Source organism: Symphalangus syndactylus, chromosome 9 (genome assembly GCF_028878055.3).
Source record: "Symphalangus syndactylus isolate Jambi chromosome 9, NHGRI_mSymSyn1-v2.1_pri, whole genome shotgun sequence".
Lineage (NCBI taxonomy): Eukaryota > Metazoa > Chordata > Mammalia > Primates > Hylobatidae > Symphalangus > Symphalangus syndactylus.
Genome location: NC_072431.2, coordinates 31,008,947 through 31,027,439, shown reverse-complemented (window position 1 = coordinate 31,027,439; position 18,493 = coordinate 31,008,947). Strand labels below are relative to the sequence as shown.

Here is an 18,493-nt window from a genome sequence, read left to right as displayed (position 1 = left end):
AATATATATTTTTAGTTTTATGTGAGAAGAAATACTGACAATTTTAGAAGAGATTTCTCTTTCCTCTTGGCTTTAAAATCAGGGGGGAAAGGGCGCAGGGAGCAAAGTGGATCAGCTGAGGGTCTACTATTCTCATATTTCAGGAGAAAAGAGGTCCCTAAGGAACTCAATAATTCCAAAGTATTGGCCAGTATTTTCTTACTAAAAGATTTCTAAAAATGTCTTTCTGGGTCTAAGACTAGGACCAAGAAAAACAGGGACTGAGTAAAACAGGACCTTAAAACTAGACTCAAAGGCTATTTTCTCTAGCCTTTTGGAAAATTTCTTTCCTACCATTAAATATCTCCTAAAAAATCTATTTCCATGAAGAGTCTATCGCTGCTCAGCCTTTTAACTAAAATCAAGCGTAGTCCATGAAGGAATTCTATATTAATCAGAAGAGCTGGAAACTTCCATACATCCTAAAAACACTGATTACGGTGGATTCCACACCCCCCTCAACATTACTAATTATTCAAAATACTTGTTAAGTTACACATTGGTTTAATGTATCTACTAACAATCCACATGTCTTATACACATATTAAGTATCCCTTTTCCAAAATGCTTGGGATCACAAGTGTTTTAGATTTTGGATTTTTGAATATTTGCATTATACTTTCTGATTCAGCATCCCTAATCTGAAAACCCAAAATCTGAAATGCTCTGATGAGCATTTCCTTTGAGTGTCATGTGAATGCTCAGAAAGTTTTGGGTCTTTGGATTAGGCATGCTCAACCTGTACATGCTCTCCTCAAAGTATACTGACTTAGACAGGTAGTTCCCAAAAGACAAAGGCTATATTTATAGACTTTTGCTTGAGATATTATGCAAAACTGGGTGCTTATTATGATTATATATATTTTTTAAGACACAGTCTCACTCTATTGTCCAGGCTGAAGTGCAATGGTGTAATCTTGGCTCACTGCAACCTCTGCCTCCCGGGTTCAAGCGATTCTCCTGCCTTAGCCTCCCGAGTCACTGGGATTACCGGTGCCTGCCACCATACCCGGCTAATTTTTATATTTTTAGTAGGGACAGGGTTTTGCCATGGCTTTTTCACGGTTTTTCCAGGCTGGTCTGGCACTCCTGACCTCAGGTGATCCGTCTGCCTCAGCCTCACAAAGTGCTGGGATCAGAGGCGTGAGCGATCGCACACAGCATGGGTGCTTAATATTTTCTATAATGTGAAGAAATTAATTAATCTTGCCTGAACCAATCCCACATACTAGGTTAGAGCTCCCTATTATAATATGCTCACATAATACTCTGCGTTGCCTTGCACAGTAGCCAATACCACTGTAACTAATGTCCAGCTCCTCACTAGACTAAGTTTCTTGGGGCTGAGACTTGTTTCTTTCTTTACGATATTCCTAGTGCCTACCATGTGCCTGGTATACAGCAAGTACGCAATGAAAATCTGTTGATTAAACCACAGCAGATACCCAATTCGAGAGGGTGACTGAATGTGTTAACACGTAATATACACAATTGGTGAAGAGATGAAAAAGAGTTGACTGTTGCCAAATTCAGAGGTAGAAGAGTTGAAGAGGTACAGATGAGAAGAAAAATCACACTGTTTTGTAAAACACTGAGAAGGTAACACAATATATGGGTGAAAGCAGACTTCAAAAAGGGTATACTTTCCATGAGAAACAGATGTCAAATATTAATGTCACAGAATTTCCCTGGGACTTTCATGGAGGCTTAGCATGAAAGGAGGTGTAACTACCTCCCCCCACCAACTACGCAGGATTGACAAAACAGCGCAGTGGGGAGGGAGATACGTACTGGGCGAATGTCTGCTGAGCTCCAGCTCTGGTCTCTCCAGGCTGCTCTGAAAGTCAGGAGGCAGCAGGGAAGCCACTCCCTCAGGATGGATCATCTCGTCCTCCGACTCAGCTGAAGCTTCTGCAAAGTACAGATCGGGTCGGGGCAGGGAGGGAGTGAAGGACTCAGCATGTAGGAATATGTAGAGGAGTGAAGGAGGTCAGGCAAAGTCACAGATACAGAGTTACATACCAAAAAGAGCACCGTATACAAAGAAAAAAACTCCCTGGGATTCAGCTCTACTTCATCTAAATGGTAGCTTAATTTACTTATAACTCTTCCTGTTGGCAGGAATCCTCTTCTAACAAGACAGTCAAATTAAGTGTCCTCTTCCCTGACAAAAGTAAATAGTAAATCACTTGGCTTCATGGGCTATGAAAGCAAGTAAGTGGCAGTCTCAGCCTCACTTATTTCTGAAATTGTCTAGTCACACAGGCCTATCTACTTGGTGACAGGGATAAGAATGATGAACTCCTTGTTAAAAGTGACAGTCTGGGCTTACCTTCAAGTTCTGCAGCTTCTCGAGCTTCCCGTTCCAGACGCTGCCTAAGTAGCTCCTGCTGCTTTTCCAGATACTGTTTTATGAAACTGTTCTGGCTCATTTCCTCACCAATCTGTGTAGAGGAAATGAAAAAAGAGGGTCTAGGAAAACAAACCAGGAGAATGCAAAGAACAACATTCCATGGAGCAAAGGTCCACTCCTTATAGTTGGACCCACGAAAGATAACTAAAATGTTGGAAGGCTTTTTTTTAAGTCAGTTCTATATTGAAGAACAGAATAGCCTTGAGTCACAAAAAAAAAGGGCAAAAAGAAGATAATTTTTTTGTTTTAAATTTTTTGTTTTAAATATTCAGTTCCCAAAGAGTGATACTGGTATACAAATTACTTTTATTTTTATTTTTTGAGACAGAGTTTCACTCTGTTGCCCAGGTTGGAGTGCAGTGGCGTGACCTTGGCTCACTGCAACCTCTGCCTTCTGGCTTCAAATGATTCTCCTGCCTCAGCCTCCTGAGTAGCTAGGATTACAGGTGTGCACCACCACACTTGGCTAATTTTTATTTTTAGTAGAGATGGGGTGTCACTATGTTGATCAGACCGGTCTCAAAACTCCTGACCTCAAGTGATCCACCTGCCTCAGCCTCCCGAAGTGCTGGCATTACATGCGTGAGCCACCGTGCCCAGCCACAAATAACCTTAAATTAAAATTCCTGTAATTATACCTCTTAGGCTAAATTCCTAGATTACGTGGAACATTATCTAAAGGGTAATCTAAAATTTCCTTTTGGTAGTATCAAGACTGAAACATGGTGGCTCACATCTGTAATCCCAGTACTTTGGGAGGCTGAAGTGGGAAGACGGCTTGAGCTCAGGAGTTCAAGACCAGTCTCAGCAACATGGCGAAATCCGTCTCTACTAAAAATACAAAAAGCTGGGCATATTGTGGTGTGAGTTTGTCATCCTGGCTACTCAGGAGGTGGTGGATGCAGTAAGCCGAGATTGTGCCACTGCACTCCAGCCTGGGTTAAAGAGCAAGACTCTATCTCAAGAAAAAAAAAAAAAAAGCCAGTTCCTCCAAAAGATCAATCGTTACCTATCCAGGAAACTTTTTTTTTTTTTTTTTTTGAGATGGAGTATCACTTTGTCACCCAGGCTGGAGAGCAATGGCGTGATCTCGGCTTGCTGCAACCTCCGCCTCCTGGGTTCAAGACATTCTCCTGCCTCAGTCTCCTGAGTAGCTGGGATTACAGACATGTGCCCCTACACCCAGCTCATTTCTGCATTTTTAGTATAGATAGGGTTTTGCCATGTTGGCCAGGCTGGTCTCAAACTTCTGACCTCAGGTGATCCACCCACCTTGGCCTCCCAAAGTGCTAGCATTACAGGCGTGAGCCACAATGCCCGGCCTCATATCCAGGAAACATGTTATCAAACATCTCCAAAATTCAAGTATGGTATTTAAAAGTATGAAATCAAGAGACTAAGAAAAGGGATATCCATTCAGCACTTAGACAAAGTTATAACTCCATTTTGTCTGGGTGAAAGGAAATCCTTGGTAACAGGAGCTTATGCCTTTTCCTATTTTTTTTTTCTGTAATACAGATTCCCAAGTTGCTCTTCTGACCTCCAGCTTTCTCTTCACAAGTTCTCCTCCCTAGAACCTTCTTGCTTAGCAAGTCCTATTTAGAACTGAAAAAGCAAAAAACCTGAATACTTTCTACGTTATCAGTCATGTTTCCTAAACATAGTAAATGTTTATTTTCACCTGAAGTAGAAATGAGTCTCTTGGCACTCAATGGACATTGCTGAAGGGTGGGTTGCATGTGTATTACAGAATAGGCATGTTTGCTGCACAACCCCTGTGTTAATAAAAGCAAAGCTTCAAAGACTAAAATGCAATGGGTAAAAGGAATACAATTAAGCTGATTAACTATGCAGTTTCTTATGCTTGTTAAAGTACTTAACTGAACCTCTGAAAGCTGGCTAGATTATGATACTTACAGCTTAATGAGGTGATAACAAGGGAGTAGGAGGGCTCTCTTGTTTTCCACAGTATCCTGAGACTTCATCTAGTACTGAGGCTGCACACCGTTGCTTTAACAAAGACTTGGATTTTTCCTTTAAGTATATGACACATTATAATGAGGGGATTTTTAAAAGCTGAAAGAAACTTTAAGAGACTGTGCAGCCTAATGATTTTTGGATTTTAACTGTGGAATAATTTAAAAATCTTATGCAGAAACTCAACAGTTAAAGCAGATAAAAGTAGATCTAATCTAGTTTAAGAGAGGAGTATGAGCCTTGCTTACTTGGGAAAAAGGTATTTCCCCTGGGAAGCTCTCCAAAGCAGCTCCACAAAACCCCAAGAGAGCAGTTATAAACCCATGGGTTTAGTCTGTTTCTCATATTACAGATAAGGAAATGGAGGAAACCAAGGTCTCCAAAGGTTGTTTCTTATCCTAAGTAAAGGAGGTATTAGCAATGTTTACGAGTAAGTGCATTGAGTTAGTAGTTAACACTAGTAGTGGTGGGTGACTTACACAGGACTGAACCCTTGGAAAAGCTACATCAACAAGAGTTCTTAATCAGCAACTATTTCCCTACACTGCCATATTGGTGGTCTACTTCATATCTATACTCAAAGACATCAACTACCTTTCCTAAATTCATGGCAGATAAATGACTTCAGATCTCTGTACTACACGTAATTAATGGAAGCCGCACCTTTCTGCACATGCCATTTCAATTATTATAAACTAATAGCGCCTCTGATTCTGTTCTTTACTTCAGGCCCTTGTATACAACTGGGTTGATTAGAATTCAACTGTCCTGGTTTGAGAACATTTCTGACCAAGAGAATTTAGGAAAATAGTCATGAGGAATTAAGCATCAAATATACAACACCACGTCCTTCCATGTGTCTGTATATCCAAAAAGCACACTCCATTGAATACACCTTCTTTCTCACCTGGGAATTTGGCTGGAATGCAGCATGGGGTGTTGAGTGTTTCTGTAAATTTTCTAGCATTAGAGCCTGGTATAGAGAAGGGTAAAAGTCAGAAATGATGAGGAAAAAAAAAGAAAAACCCCAGCCTCTACCACAACCTCTTAATTAAATGCAATGATTTAAATACACACAATTAAACTGTATTCCTTTTCCAGGGACCTGAAAGCCCTTTACTAACACTGTTCTCATTCATCTTCAGAAGACCCTTTAAAGGTAGCCATGGTTACTGTTACTAAATGTACAGATATAAAATGCAGGCACACAGAATCAGTGACCTGGCTATGTCATAATATCAGTAATAGAACCAGTACTAAAATCCCTATTATCTTCTGCACTTTTGCCAAGTGCCCCTTCTAAATCTGATCATGCAAGTAAAATTACTTAAAATACTCAAACCAACCGTGGGGCTCCTGGTTTTTGCCTGACGGAATTACTTGGTCAAAGGGTCACCCAGGACTAGAGTCAATTTGTATAATTTCCAGTACTGTGGCACCTAGATCTATCAAATTTATAAAACTTTCAAAGAGGAAGCTACAGAAAAAAATGACCACAGACCCTGTAAACTGTGGTCTAACCTAGTCCATCCACACACACACACACAAACACACACACACACAAAACCATCAGCTTCTGTATAAGCAACGGTCTGCCAACTCAACCCTCGAGCCAACCCAGACCTAATCTGCAATACCTGCCACGTATTCTATTGAACTGTAATGAAAACCAAGACATCCTCATTTTCCCTTCTTTAAACCAAACCTATACACTCGAATTGAGCTACACCTACCTCATGACAATCCCACCTTAATCTACTCAAACCGATTCAAAATCCCCAATATCTATCAACCTGCCTCGCCTCTCTCACCAATATTCACCAAATTCTGAACCACCCAAATTGCCACTAGATGCCCTATAAATTAGAGACCTCTCTCTCATCAAGTCCCTTCAAATAAAGGTCTCTCTTCATCTCACCTCCTCATCTAATCGTGCAGACATTTTACACTACCCCAATCCTATTCCTGCGGATAGCGATACCAATCCCATCCACCCCTCCGCGCAACTATACCCCTAACTCCGACCCAGCCCAACTGGCCCCCCTCAGGCCAGCAACGCCGTAGGTAGTGGGATTTAACTCCTTCTGCAGCGCATGCGCCGAAACCACAGATACAAACAAGGAGGGGGTGGGGGAAGGAGGAAGGAGCTTAAGACACTCCTGGAGAGTAGTGCACACCCTCCCATTTGGGCTCGCGCTGCTGCCGTTAAGGCGGGAACCGGCGCGATCTCCATTCCAGCGCGAATCTCATCAACCACCGTGCGCGCGGATCCAGAGGCTCGCGCTGGCGGCCTGAGCGAGCTCGCGCCGAGCCCGGATACTGCGCCTGCGCCGCGGCAGAGGCTCGTCTCTACCGGGTCCGCTCTCCTCCGACACCCCAGCAACGCCGACTCCTCACCCCTTTGAGCCGCTTGACCAGGGCACTCTTCTGCCCGCTCTTGGCTAGGCCTCGCTGCTCCAGTGCGGCCTTCAGGTCGGTCACCCGCAGCGCCTGAAGAGGCTTCCCGTCCAGAGTCACCTCCTCCAGCTCCGCCATCTTGCGTGAGGTACTCGGGTCCGTCCCGACGGCTTCGGGCATCTTCGGTAATTTCCGCCAACGCCCTTCGAACGTACCGAGATGACCCCGCCCACTGCCATACTCTACCCCTCGATTACCACTCAGAACTCCCCGGGTTCCTCCGGATGTCCTCGGATGTTTCCGTCTCCACATCGGCACCAATCAATTCTTTCCATCCGCCCTGCAGCGCCCCTTTTCTCGTCCTGCTTTCAGGCTCGGTTTTCTTCGTATTGCCGAAGCTTTGAATCGAATATATTCGGAAGCCCTCGACTCTGGTATAACCATAATCGGAGATGTTCGTTTATCTCCGGACCTAGAGATGAGGCGCTGGGGCGCTTGGGTGTTTGGGGCGGGTCCGAGGCCGGAAGTGCGTGGGCTCCCGGGCTGGCCCAGCTTAGGGTTTTCAGGAAATTTGGAAGCTGCTGCGGTAGTTGGAGTCTAAGGACTCGTGACAATCTTCGGGTGCCCTCCGAGAGAAAAGGGGAGGTAAGCGGGGTAGAGGTACCTCTATGGGCCGGGTCAGACTCGGTGTTTGTGGATTACCCTAATAGGGCAAGCCTCCTACTCCTTAACGCAAAGAGCTTCTGCCCTCTGTCCTCTGAATCCTAGCCATTCCCATCTTAGGCTTTTTTTGGGGAGGGGCGGGGGGCTGGTGCGGAATCGGAATAACAAGCTCTGTGGCCTCCAAAGTGGGTAAGAGGCATCGCCGTGTCTTCGGACCCAGACTTTGAACTAATCTATGACGCTGAACTTGAGTTTGAGTTTGCCTTGGAAGCCATGTGGCAAGATTCTGGGAAAGTTCGTCCTTGCTCCGCAGAAGAGAGTAAGTTCCCTTGGAGGAACTGCTTCCTGTAGGGCAAGAACTGAAAAATGCAAGCGCCCTGAACTTTTTTGGTACTTGAACTAATATTAATTGTTTAGGGGCTTCTTTCTTTGTCACTACCAATCCTCCAACTTGATGCAGAAGAAACACAAACAGTAAAATAGGTCACAGACAAATAGTTTAGAGATTTAAGAGATACGTTAGAGATTTAAGAGACTGAAAACTATTAAAGTCAAATTGGCTGATCTTTCCGTTGCATTCATGATGCAAAATTAATGGTAAGGCGCCGGGCGCGGTGGCTTGCGCCTATAATCCCAGCACTTTGGGAGGCCGAGGCGGGCGGATCACTTGAGGTCAGGAGTTAGAGACCAGTCTGGCCAACATGGTGAAACCCCTCTCTACTAAAAATACAAACAAATTAGCCGGGCGTGGTGGCTTACGCCTATAGTCCTAGCTACTTGAGGCAGGAGAATCGCTTGAACCCAGGAAGCAGAAGTTGAGATCACACCATTGCACTCCAGCCTGGGTGACAGAGCAAGACTCCGTCTCAAAAAAAAAAAAAAAGAAATTAACGGCAAGGCACCAATAGATACCATACCAAAAAAAAAAGTTTTTTTTTTTTTTGTCACTCCACTCTGACCCAGGCTGGAGTGCAGTGACGCGATCAGGGCTCACTGCAGTCTCAACCTCCCGGGCTCAGGTGATCCTCCTACCTCAGTCTCCTAAGTAGCTAGGACTACAGGTAGGCACCTCTACGCCCAACTCATTTTTTTATTTCTTGTAGAGATGAGGTTTTGTCATGTTGCCCAGGCTGGTCTCGAACACCTGGGTTCAAGCGATCCTCTTGCCTCGGCCTCCCAAAGTGCTGAGATTACTTTGGAAGTGCAAGAACCACCGCGTCTGGCCCATACTAAATATTAAGGACAATTGTTTAAAGACATGGATTGTCATAAAATAGTGTAACACTTGTTAGATCTCTAAGCCAACAAACCAACTGGACTCTTTTTCAAAAAAGTCTCAAACACCCGGGCTTCTGGTTCTTTCATGCGTTACCTTATTTTGAGCAAGGTCCTTACTCTGCTCTTTAACTTTTCCTGGTGCTTTACAGGAAATGTAAGGAGGTAACGGATGTTATGGAGTTCTTGGCATATTTCAGAGGCTTATGTGCACATTGAAGGCTCTTTCATCATAAATAATGTTTTTTCTTTCTTCCCCCACTGTCGATAGCTGCAAAACAATTAGCGTCAGCCTTGACCAGCTGCACGAACTAGATTTTAAAATGTGTCTTTTTTCATTTTGGAGAAGATGTGATGGACCAACATTAATCATTGTTTTTTTCTTTACCCAACCTGGCACATAGAAGTAAGAGGAAGAGAATGAACAAGAAATATATTGGTTATTTTTAGGTTCTTTATAAGAAAGATGGAGGGAGACAGTGTGTAGGGAAGAATGGATTTGAAAAAGGTAGGCAAATAGGAAACGAAGTTATTTTTGGTGATTTCTCTAAGGTAGTTGGATAATAATCTAAATAAAGGACTATTATTTGGGGTCTTTGAATTCATAAAAAGTAATTTTCTCTGTAGATGCTAATTGAGTGTGGTAAGATGTCTTGTTGCTTAAAAGTTGTATTTTCGTTGCTCTACCTGGAGAGCATATAACAGTGCTTTTATGTTTCAGGATGCCACTGGAGTCATCCTCTTCAATGCCACTGTCCTTCCCATCCCTCTTACCCTCAGTACCACACAATACTAACCCTTCCCCTCCTCTGATGTCTTACATCACCTCCCAGGAGATGAAGTGTATTCTTCACTGGTTTGCCAATTGGTCAGGTCCCCAGCGTGAACGTTTCCTAGAGGACCTGGTAGCTAAGGCAGTGCCAGAAAAATTACAGCCACTGCTGAATAGTCTGGAGCAGCTTAGTGTGTCTGGGGCAGACCGACCACCTTCTATCTTTGAGTGCCAGCTACATCTTTGGGATCAGTGGTTTCGAGGCTGGGCTGAGCAGGAGCGCAATGAATTTGTCAGACAGCTGGAGTTCAGTGAGCCAGACTTCGTGGCAAAGTTTTACCAAGCAGTGGCTGCTACAGCTGGTAAGGACTGATAGGCATTCAGACCAAAGAAGATAACCATAGCTGATGGAGCCATGACTCTCTACAATGATAACTCAATTCAAATGTGTCGCCTAAAGCTCTGGAACTGGTATTCCGACCAGCTGACTGAACTCACTGACCAGTACCGGCATGGTTATTTCAACATTAATAGCATGTCAACTGGACTCCTATTTGTAAATGTTATCAATCTAAGCAGTCCAGCTCATCAGTCTACTAGTTTGCTTCTTTCCAGAGATGTCAAATCCTCAAGAATTTGATGGCTTCTTCTGCAGCTATAACCACAAGGAACCTACACATTATAACTCAAGTCCACTGCTGGCTCATGAAATGTGTAAAGTAGAACCCTCCTTCCCGAGAAATAAGACAGGACAATAAAAGGTGGTGTTTTTATACTTTACCTGGATTCCATTGGCTGGTTTTACCAAACTCCTATCAGATTCCAGTGTAATTGTGTGATACCCAAACCATTAGTTTTCCCAGTGATGATTTAATAAAATTATGAAAAATCAGGAGAGGGAGATAATTAGTTGCTTCCTCCTTCACACTGTTTGAATCCAAATTGCAGTGACTTTTTTTTTTTTTTAAAGACATGGGTTGTCACTCAAGTTTGGAGTGCAGTGGCATGATCATCAGTGAACGTGAGATCACTGTAACCTCAAATTCTAGGCTCAAGTAATCTTTCTGCCTCAGTCTTCTGAGTATCTAGGACTACAGGCCCACACCACAATATCTGGCTAATTTTTAAATTATTTTGTAGATATGGGGGTCTTGCTACGTTTTCTAGTCTGGTCTTGAACTGCTGGCCTCAAGCAATCCATTCTCACCTTGGCCTCCCAAAGTGCTGGGATTACAGGCATGAACCATCATACCTGGCCCTTTTCTAAGGCATATGTAAGTGATATTCTTGGAACTGGTAGCAGGTGTTCCTATTCTGTAAGTTTGCTTTACAACAATATGAAAATAAGTGACAATTTACAGGTTGAACAGTTTATTTTTGTACCAAAATAAAGAATGGGTCTTTAGAACCGTAAAACTTCACCCTTTTTTCATTGTCAGCCTATATAAAATTGATATCTGGGGAAAGAGGCATTCCAAAGAAAGGAGAACTTAAGTATACACAATAGATTTTCCATCCAGTTGTCTCACAAGAAATTATTCTCTTCCTTACCCCCTGTCATGTTCTGGGCAACATCACACCTCCCTTATTCCTCTAACTGGGACCCTTGTGCTGTGGAGCTCTGGTGAATGGTAAGAGGCAGATGGTCTCACAGGAAGAGTGGCTCTTTTCTGGTAGGCTGTGGTTCCCAGTACACCCACCAGGATTAGCAGCATTAGGCAGAGTCCCATGGACAGCCTTAGGTGGGTCATGGAGGGATTATGGTCTGAAGTAACCGGCAGCCTAGGAACATAGAAGGTAATATTTGGCATGGAATAATGCCTAGGCTTAGTAGATAAAGGGGCATTACCTTTTTTTTTTTTTTTTTTTTGGAGACAAGGTCTTGGTCTGTTGCCCAGGCTGGAGTGCAGTGGTATGATCTTGGTTCACCGTAACCTCCGCCTCCTAGGCTCAAGCAATTCTCCTGCCTCAACCTTCCGAGTAGCTGGGACTATAGGCGCATGCCGCGCCACCACGTCTGGCTAAGGGGCTTTACCCTTAAAGATAGAGCTCATGAAGCCCCGCCTCATCCAAGCATTAAGCTAAACAAGAAATTGTTAAAGAGGGACTATCGAACCTGAAAGTAGAAATAAGATCAAGATCTAAGTCTTCTAGCATCTTAAATTACTAGAAGAAGACCTAACTTGGCAGCGAGGGAAGTGGCTTAAGGGAAGAGTCAGTCTATGTTCTTTAGGTAGCTAGACACAATCCCTAACAGTGCTTAAGAAAGGAAGGGGGCTGGGAGTGGTGGCTCCCAGCATTTTGGGAGGCAGAGGCCGGTGGGTTGCTTTAGCTCAGGAGTTGGAGACAAGCCTGGGCGACATGGTGAAACTGTCTCTACCAAAAATACAAAAATTAGCTGGCATGGTGGCGTGCACCTGTAGTCCCAGCTATTTGGGAGGCTGAGGTGGGGGAATCACTTGAGCCTAGGGAGGTTGAAGCCACAGCTGAGATCACCCCACTGCATTCCAGCCTGGGTGACAGAGCGAGACCTTGTCTCAAAAAAGAAAAAGGGGGGGAACTAAGATCCCTATGTCCTAGAGATGGAGGAATGTGTTATTGTATGGGAGGAGGGAGCCAGGTAGTGACGGGACTGGATGATCGTATTAGTTAGGGATCTTTGTTCTCTGAAACGCAACCCTGCCTAGGACAATATACACATGAGTGAGTGCTTAATAAATTTAATTTCAAACATCTGGACTCCATGGATTTGAAAGAAAAGTACTTGGAATATTATCTTACTTGCTGGGTTGTGTGGTAAAGTTGGCTCCTCCGTGATACACTTCCAGGGGTTTTTTCTGGAGAGTCAGAGTCAGGGCCTTGTGCAGCGTAGCAACTGAAGGCCCTTGGCAGCCAGGGGACTTCCACATATGCACAGTAAACACCAAGCTAGTGGTAATTGATGGGCTGTGGAAATAGCACCTAAACGGATATTTGAATCTTTTAATAGAGGTATAGTTCCTGGCAGAGTATATCTCATGGAAACAGGTGCAGGCTTAAGAGTGGGATGAACAAGAAGTCTTCAGAGGAGAGTCATAAAGTAAAGGACTTAAGGATTCTCCTTGGCCCATTGTATAAATACTCAAGCTTTTACCTGCCAGTGCCGCCTCTGCTCGCCAAAGCCTGCAGTACTGCTTCAGCTAGCCCTTCTTGCTGTTCCTTCCCCAGAGAGTGGCCTGGAGGCCCAGCTAATCCTAAAGAGAGCTGGAATAGTGGATCTGGGGTTGAAAGACTCACAGGTGGGGAAGTAACAGCATTGATATCTTCATTAGTCTGACACAGCCGACCCCGGGGACAGAAGAGAAGACCATAGTACCCAGGTATCTGCAAGGAAATATGTAGCAGGATATGATTTTGCCTTATCTGTTCAAGTCTTCCTTCTAAGGAAAATGTATATTCTAGATCAGAGTCATGGACTCAGTGGGTACTTAGGAAAACTGTATGCACATCAAAACAGGTTGGACAGTACCACCATACAAGTATTTCCCGACTTCTTTTTGCCAGTATGCTGCAACTATTCCTATTATGGTACCCACCTGTATAACCTTTCCAGGAAGGCATGGGACCCAAGGCGAGCCCTCCACCTGCACCTTGTAAGCTCCCCTCCCTGTACATTGATGTAAGTAGCAGCGGCCTATGAGCTCTGCTTCCTTGAGGTGTGGGGTAAGAGAAGGATGCCTGGGCTTATCCCCAGGGAGCAGCTGTGAAGTGAGGTTGGCAAAGAAGCAGCGGCTCTGGGGATGGTAGATCTCCCCATGGGGATTCTCCACCCCAGCAGGGAATCCATTTTCCTTCTTCCAGCATTCACTCTGAAGGGCAGGTCAGAAGGTAGAATAGTGTTTGTTCTGATGCCTTTGAAGTTGACTGCCTTCCAGACCCACTCAGTTTCATTGTCTGCTCTCTTATCTACTCACCCCATTGGCTAAGGGCTTGTACATGCGGCAGCCTTCCAGCATGGGGTCTGAGGAGCAGCTTCCCTTGTCCAGGTGCAGGTAGTGGCAGCCCAGCCCACTGTGTGGAATGGATGGTAGAGTGACACTAGAATCACTGACAGCCATACAGTCCCCTATCCACTCAGCACACACACCTGCCAGTACAGAAGAAGTCTGAAGAGCCAGTCCCACATGTGGTTACCAAGCCAAATTCTGGGCCAGATGCTGCTTGACAGATGAGAAAAGAAGGAAAGAGAGCCCTCAACAAATGAAGCCCAAACATCCCCCAGCACCAGCTATCCTCACAGCTTCAATTATACATCAGCAACAGACAACCCTCCAGCCTCCCACTTCCCCCAGAGCTGACTTGGGTCATGAGTGCCTCTCTGCAGGTCTCCCTTACTTCTCACCCCGGCCCCACAACAGCTCCTCTGCAGCGCTGTCGTTGACCTGGTACCAGCCTGAGTCTTTGAAGGCAGCGAGGGTGATTGGGTCAAGTCGAGTGCGCTGGGCTCCATCAAAGGTAGCAGTCATTAAAGAACCCTGGAGTAGTCTGGCCTCCCAGTGCGAGGACAAAAGGCCCTCCTGGAGGAGGTGGCAGATGGCTGGTTGTTACCTGGCTACTCCTTTCTTCCATCACCCCAAGGTGTTCTCATTCTCACCTCTTCTTCCAAGGGAACACCGAGTGAAGCCCCCAGCACTCCCAAGTGTTTGGCCAGGCTAAGGCTAACAGCTGGGGTGGTGAGAAGCAGTTGTCCCCACTCATCTTGCCTTGTCACTTGTTGCCTTGTAGAACAGTTCTCTCTAACTGCAGAAAGGGAAGAAGGCAATACGAGGAGAGAAAAACTTAGGAAGGGTGAAGTAAAATTGGAAGGAGGTTATGAGATAGTGAATTTCCTCTGGTTGATTGTGGGAAGTCCTTAACCTCATTCCTCTCATTTACCACTGAATCCTGAGGGGCAGTCTCGCCATTTCTTGAAGAGCTGTCCAGAGAAACCCAAGGCATGGAGCAATTCATGTAGTGTGGCCTAAAGACAAATGACAGCCCAGTAAGGGGGCCGAATTTGCAGCAGGATTGACCAAACACTCTATAACCCCTCTGCCCAATCAGCTTTTCCTAGAGTTTGAGGCACCTTCTATTCCATCCTCTGTGGGTTCTTTGACTTAATGGGAAAATGAGTAACCTGGCCCCCTACCCTGCAACCTGTTTGCTTCTCCCTATTCATCATGCAGCAGTCACCATGACAATGTCACTGTGGCTGAGGCTGGGGCTGGTGAGATGTTGGGCACAGTAGACAATGGTGCCAGCGAGGGGCCTGTCTTCTGAGTCCAGCTGGCAGCAGGCAGCATAGGCTATGACAGAGGGCTGTGGATGGGCCAGGACAGGGTAGGGCCGGAAAGGAGAAAAATAGGGTAGCATAAGTAGAAGAAGTCCTCTGAAAATGGAGGACGAGGGGACTCTGCAGAACTCTGCAGGAGTGGTATTGAGGGATGGCTGTGGGTGGGGGTAGCCTTTACCCAAACGTTACTAGCATTCCCTAAGTTATCCCAAATAAGCACAACTTAATAAAAACTGCTTTTGGCTGGGTGTGGTGGCTCACGCCTGTAATCCTGACATTTGGGAAGCCAAGGCGGGCAGATTGCTTGAGCCCAAGAGTTTGAGACACAGCCTGGGCAACATGACAAAACCCTGTCTCTACAAAAAAAATACAAAAAATTAGCCGGACATGGTGGTGCATGCCTGTAATCCTAGCTACTCAGGAAGCTGAGATGGGAGGATCACCTGAGCCCAGGAGGTCAAGGCTGCAGTGAGCTGTGATCGGGCCGCTGTACTCCAGCCTGGGCAACAGAGTGAGACTCTGTTTCAAAACAAAAACAAAACAAAACAAAAACTGCTTTTATGCTCCCTAACCCTCCTCATAAGATTTAAGATTGAGAGAGACAGCAGGGAAAGGAGATTTGATTTGAACTTCACCTCTTGGTGGCACTTGGAAGTGTGAGCAACCCGCACATACAGGAGAAAATCAGTGTTTTGGACCCCAGGCCCATCTGGCTGGACCAGTTGTGGGGGACCCTGCTCTGGCCACAAGGCATAACTGCGAAGATGGGCATCAGGAATCTGGCAGGGAGTGAAATGTTGCATTAGCAGATGGGCTGGAACAGTAGGAAACTGGGTATGAGGAGTAGGGAAGAATGAATCTCTTTGGTCTGTCTTAGTGTTATCTAGGCAGCTGGCTAGAATACAGAGTTCTGCGCCTTCACCCCCACTCTCTGATTTTCTAAACTTTAGCAGGGAGAGGAGCTCAGGAATCTACATCGTTAAGAAGCACACTAAGCAACTCTGATGGTGGTGGTCTTGGAATGGTCATGGCAGGCTGCAGATCTCTGGATCCCTGAGACTAAGAGGTGCACCTGGTCAGGATCCTGTCTTCCGTCCCCTTCTTCCCTGGTGTACTTATTTCTGGTTTTCCTCTCTTTACTATCTCTCTGCATATCCCCCCACCACCCTTATTTTTTCAAGATTTCAGTGTCGTTGACTCAATCTCACCTTTGCCCCCAGGCAACTCTCTCCTTTGTACCCTGGGTTCAAGAGGCTGCACCTATAAGAATGAATATCTGTAGGTGAGCTGAGGACATTTCTAGGTATCCCTGAAGAATTACATACATTGTCAATGACATGAACTCACCTGTGGTAGTTTGGGATATCTGGGTCTCCCCAGACAGCGTGGCAATACTGTGCAGGGTCTCGACTTAGAAGCAGGGGTCCTTGCACTGGAGGGACTTGACAAGAGGTCAGTTTCCCCCATATCTTGGAATTCTTTTTCTGGGTTGATCTTCCTCCCCTGGACCTCTCTGCTCCTCAACCCTCCCTGACACCTCTGTTCCCTCACTCACCTGCTAGAACAGCCTGGATTCGCTGAGTGGCCTCTCTCACTGCGGCCAGGGCTCGGGATCCCCCTCTCGTCCCTTCTCCCTCAGGATCCCAAGCTCCATCTGATATACGATCTCCTAGATAGCAGGTTTGGATTCGTAGGGGTTGAGGATCACGGGAGCTAGGGAGGGTGAGGGAGGAAGAGCGAGATTTTGGGGGGAGTTGGGAGAAAGGGGGCCTGAGAAGGCTCACAGACTTCTGTGTCTCATCATGTAGACATCGGCTTGCAGCAACCCTGAGGACTAGTGGTGGCAGCAGCAGCAGCAGCAGCAGCAGCAGCATCTCCCTTCTCTGTCTCTCCGTAGATACAGCCTGGATCCTGTCTTCCATCCCCTTGTTCCCTGGCTCACTGTTTCTGGCTTTCCTCTCTTTACTATTTTTCACCTATGCCCCCCACTACTCTTGCTTATTTTTTCAAGATTTGAATGTTGTTGACTCAGTCTACAGTTCCCTGCCAGGAGGTTGGATATGAACCACCCTTTTCCAGAGGTGCCAGAGGTGGAGTGCTGGGGGAGGAGAAGTGTTATTCTGAGGCCTCAGCTGACCTTTCCAAAGAGGAGCCTGCCTTATGCATGATGAAACTCTTTCCTTGTTTTTTGTTTGTTTGTTTTGTAGAGATGGAGCCTCTCTATGTTGTCCAGGCTGGTCTCAAACTCCTGGCCTCAAGTGATCCTCCTGCTTCAGCCTCCCAAAGTGCTGAGATTACAGGTGTGTGCCACTGTGCCTGGCTGGGAACTCTTTCCTAATCCTTTCCATCCTTCATCGTATTTCTTGTGCCTTTCTGAGCAGAAAACCTTGGAACCTTCACGGAAAAACTAGAAAATTGGTGTCACCATAATAGGGGAAGTGGGGGACAGAGGTATTCTTTGCTTTATAGTTGCCTGCTGGCCTCACTGGACATGGGCAAACAAGGCTTCTGCACTTCACTAGCCCCAGTTTCAGAACTGGGTGGCCTCTAACTAAACTACAAGACTTCTAGCACCTCCTACATCTATGTAGGGCTCTTAGTGGGTGCTCAACAAATACATGTTAGTTGACTGACACCTCCTCTAAGAGGCTGTTGTGTTAGGTCTGTTAGGTTTCACAGAAGCTGCTTATAGGCATGCAGAGGAGGGAAAAGAAACTTTTTTTTTTTTTTTGTCTTTTTGAGTTTCACTCTTCTCATCCAGGCTGGAGTGCAATGGTGCAATCTTGGCTCACCGCAAACTCTGCCTCCTGGGTTCAAGCGATTCTCCTGCCTCAGCCTCCGAAGTAGCTGGGATTACAGGCGCCCACCACCACATCCAGCTAATTTTATTTTGTATTTTTAGTAGAGATGGGGTTTCACTATGTTGGCCAGGCTGGTCTCAAACTCCTGACCTCAGGTGATCCACCTGCCTCGGGCTCCCAAAGTGCTGGGATTGTAGGTGTGAGCCACCGCGCCCGGTCAAGAAACTCTTAAAATGGACATTAATGTTCAAAGATATTCTTAAGGAACTCTGTTTTCTTTGCTCATGCTGTGCTTCCACATCCTGTTTCCCTTGCTTGGATACCACCCCTCCCCTGCCTGCCTGGCTAATTCCTACCTTTCTGGTAATTACCCTTGGAAGCCTTTCTTAATACCCCCAGCCCAAATTCCACACCTGGCACAGTGGGTGGGGAACCACCTCACAGGAGGGGCCTCTCCTCCCAGCTCCTAACAGAACACTGTCATCCTCTGTTATAATTGTGGGCTTAGCGGCTCTCCCTCCACATCCTGAAGTCCTTGAAGGTAAGCCTGCTTCCTGTTGGTCTTTGTGTCCACACCACTCAGCACAGCCCTTCGGGCCTGGTCTTCAGTGTGTGGATAAAGACATAGAACCTAACCCCATTATTTAACTTTTGAAGAAACAGCTGTTTTAGGTAGTATATTTTAATAGCTAATTGGTGACCGACATGGACTAGAGTTTAGAGTAGGGCTGCTGACTTCCCAAGGATTTTATACTTTCACATGCCAGAACTGTGGTTGAAACTACTGATTACAAGGGAGACACCTGTTGGGGCTCAGAAACCGTAACCCAAAATACAGCATTGAC

At 45.8% G+C, this 18,493-nt stretch overlaps 3 protein-coding genes across 10 annotated transcripts in view; 1 reads left to right on the top strand and 2 right to left on the bottom strand.

Moving 5' to 3' along the window:
• The window catches only part of ACIN1 (apoptotic chromatin condensation inducer 1), a 37,110-nt gene extending 29,957 nt beyond the window's left edge, over window positions 1–7,153 (bottom strand). For 3 of the 8 annotated variants that reach the window (XM_063609413.1, XM_063609412.1, XM_063609414.1), the window contains exons 1-3: window positions 6,827–7,153; window positions 5,337–5,402; window positions 2,372–2,483 (exon numbers count right to left, since the gene is read on the bottom strand). In XM_063609413.1, the coding sequence (XP_063465483.1) occupies window positions 2,372–2,483; window positions 5,337–5,402; window positions 6,827–7,138 (490 nt within the window). In that variant the 5' untranslated portion in view covers window positions 7,139–7,153. Of the gene's footprint in view, window positions 1–1,830; window positions 1,951–2,371; window positions 2,484–5,336; window positions 5,403–6,826 lie in introns of all 8 variants that reach the window. The other 5 variants (XM_055291793.1, XM_055291792.1, XM_055291791.1 and 2 more) reach the window with 3 other exon arrangements.
• Window positions 7,154–7,271: 118 nt separating this feature from the next.
• C9H14orf119 (chromosome 9 C14orf119 homolog) lies at window positions 7,272–10,316 on the top strand. The gene is made up of 2 exons (XM_055291844.2): window positions 7,272–7,471; window positions 9,486–10,316. Exon 2 carries the CDS (start codon window positions 9,487–9,489, stop codon window positions 9,907–9,909), a length of 423 nt encoding a protein of 140 aa, XP_055147819.1. The 5' UTR covers window positions 7,272–7,471; window position 9,486; the 3' UTR covers window positions 9,910–10,316.
• Window positions 10,317–10,890: 574 nt separating this feature from the next.
• CIROP (ciliated left-right organizer metallopeptidase) lies at window positions 10,891–16,906 on the bottom strand. The gene is made up of 14 exons (XM_055291802.2): window positions 16,403–16,906; window positions 16,195–16,288; window positions 16,056–16,107; window positions 15,483–15,626; window positions 14,748–14,873; window positions 14,451–14,535; window positions 14,170–14,315; window positions 13,918–14,092; window positions 13,663–13,732; window positions 13,490–13,586; window positions 13,112–13,384; window positions 12,670–12,899; window positions 12,318–12,497; window positions 10,891–11,318 (listed from the first exon to the last, which is right to left on the bottom strand). Exons 1-14 carry the CDS (start codon window positions 16,767–16,769, stop codon window positions 11,111–11,113), a joined length of 2,247 nt encoding a protein of 748 aa, XP_055147777.1. The 5' UTR covers window positions 16,770–16,906; the 3' UTR covers window positions 10,891–11,110.
• Between the last annotated feature and the right edge of the window lie 1,587 nt (window positions 16,907–18,493).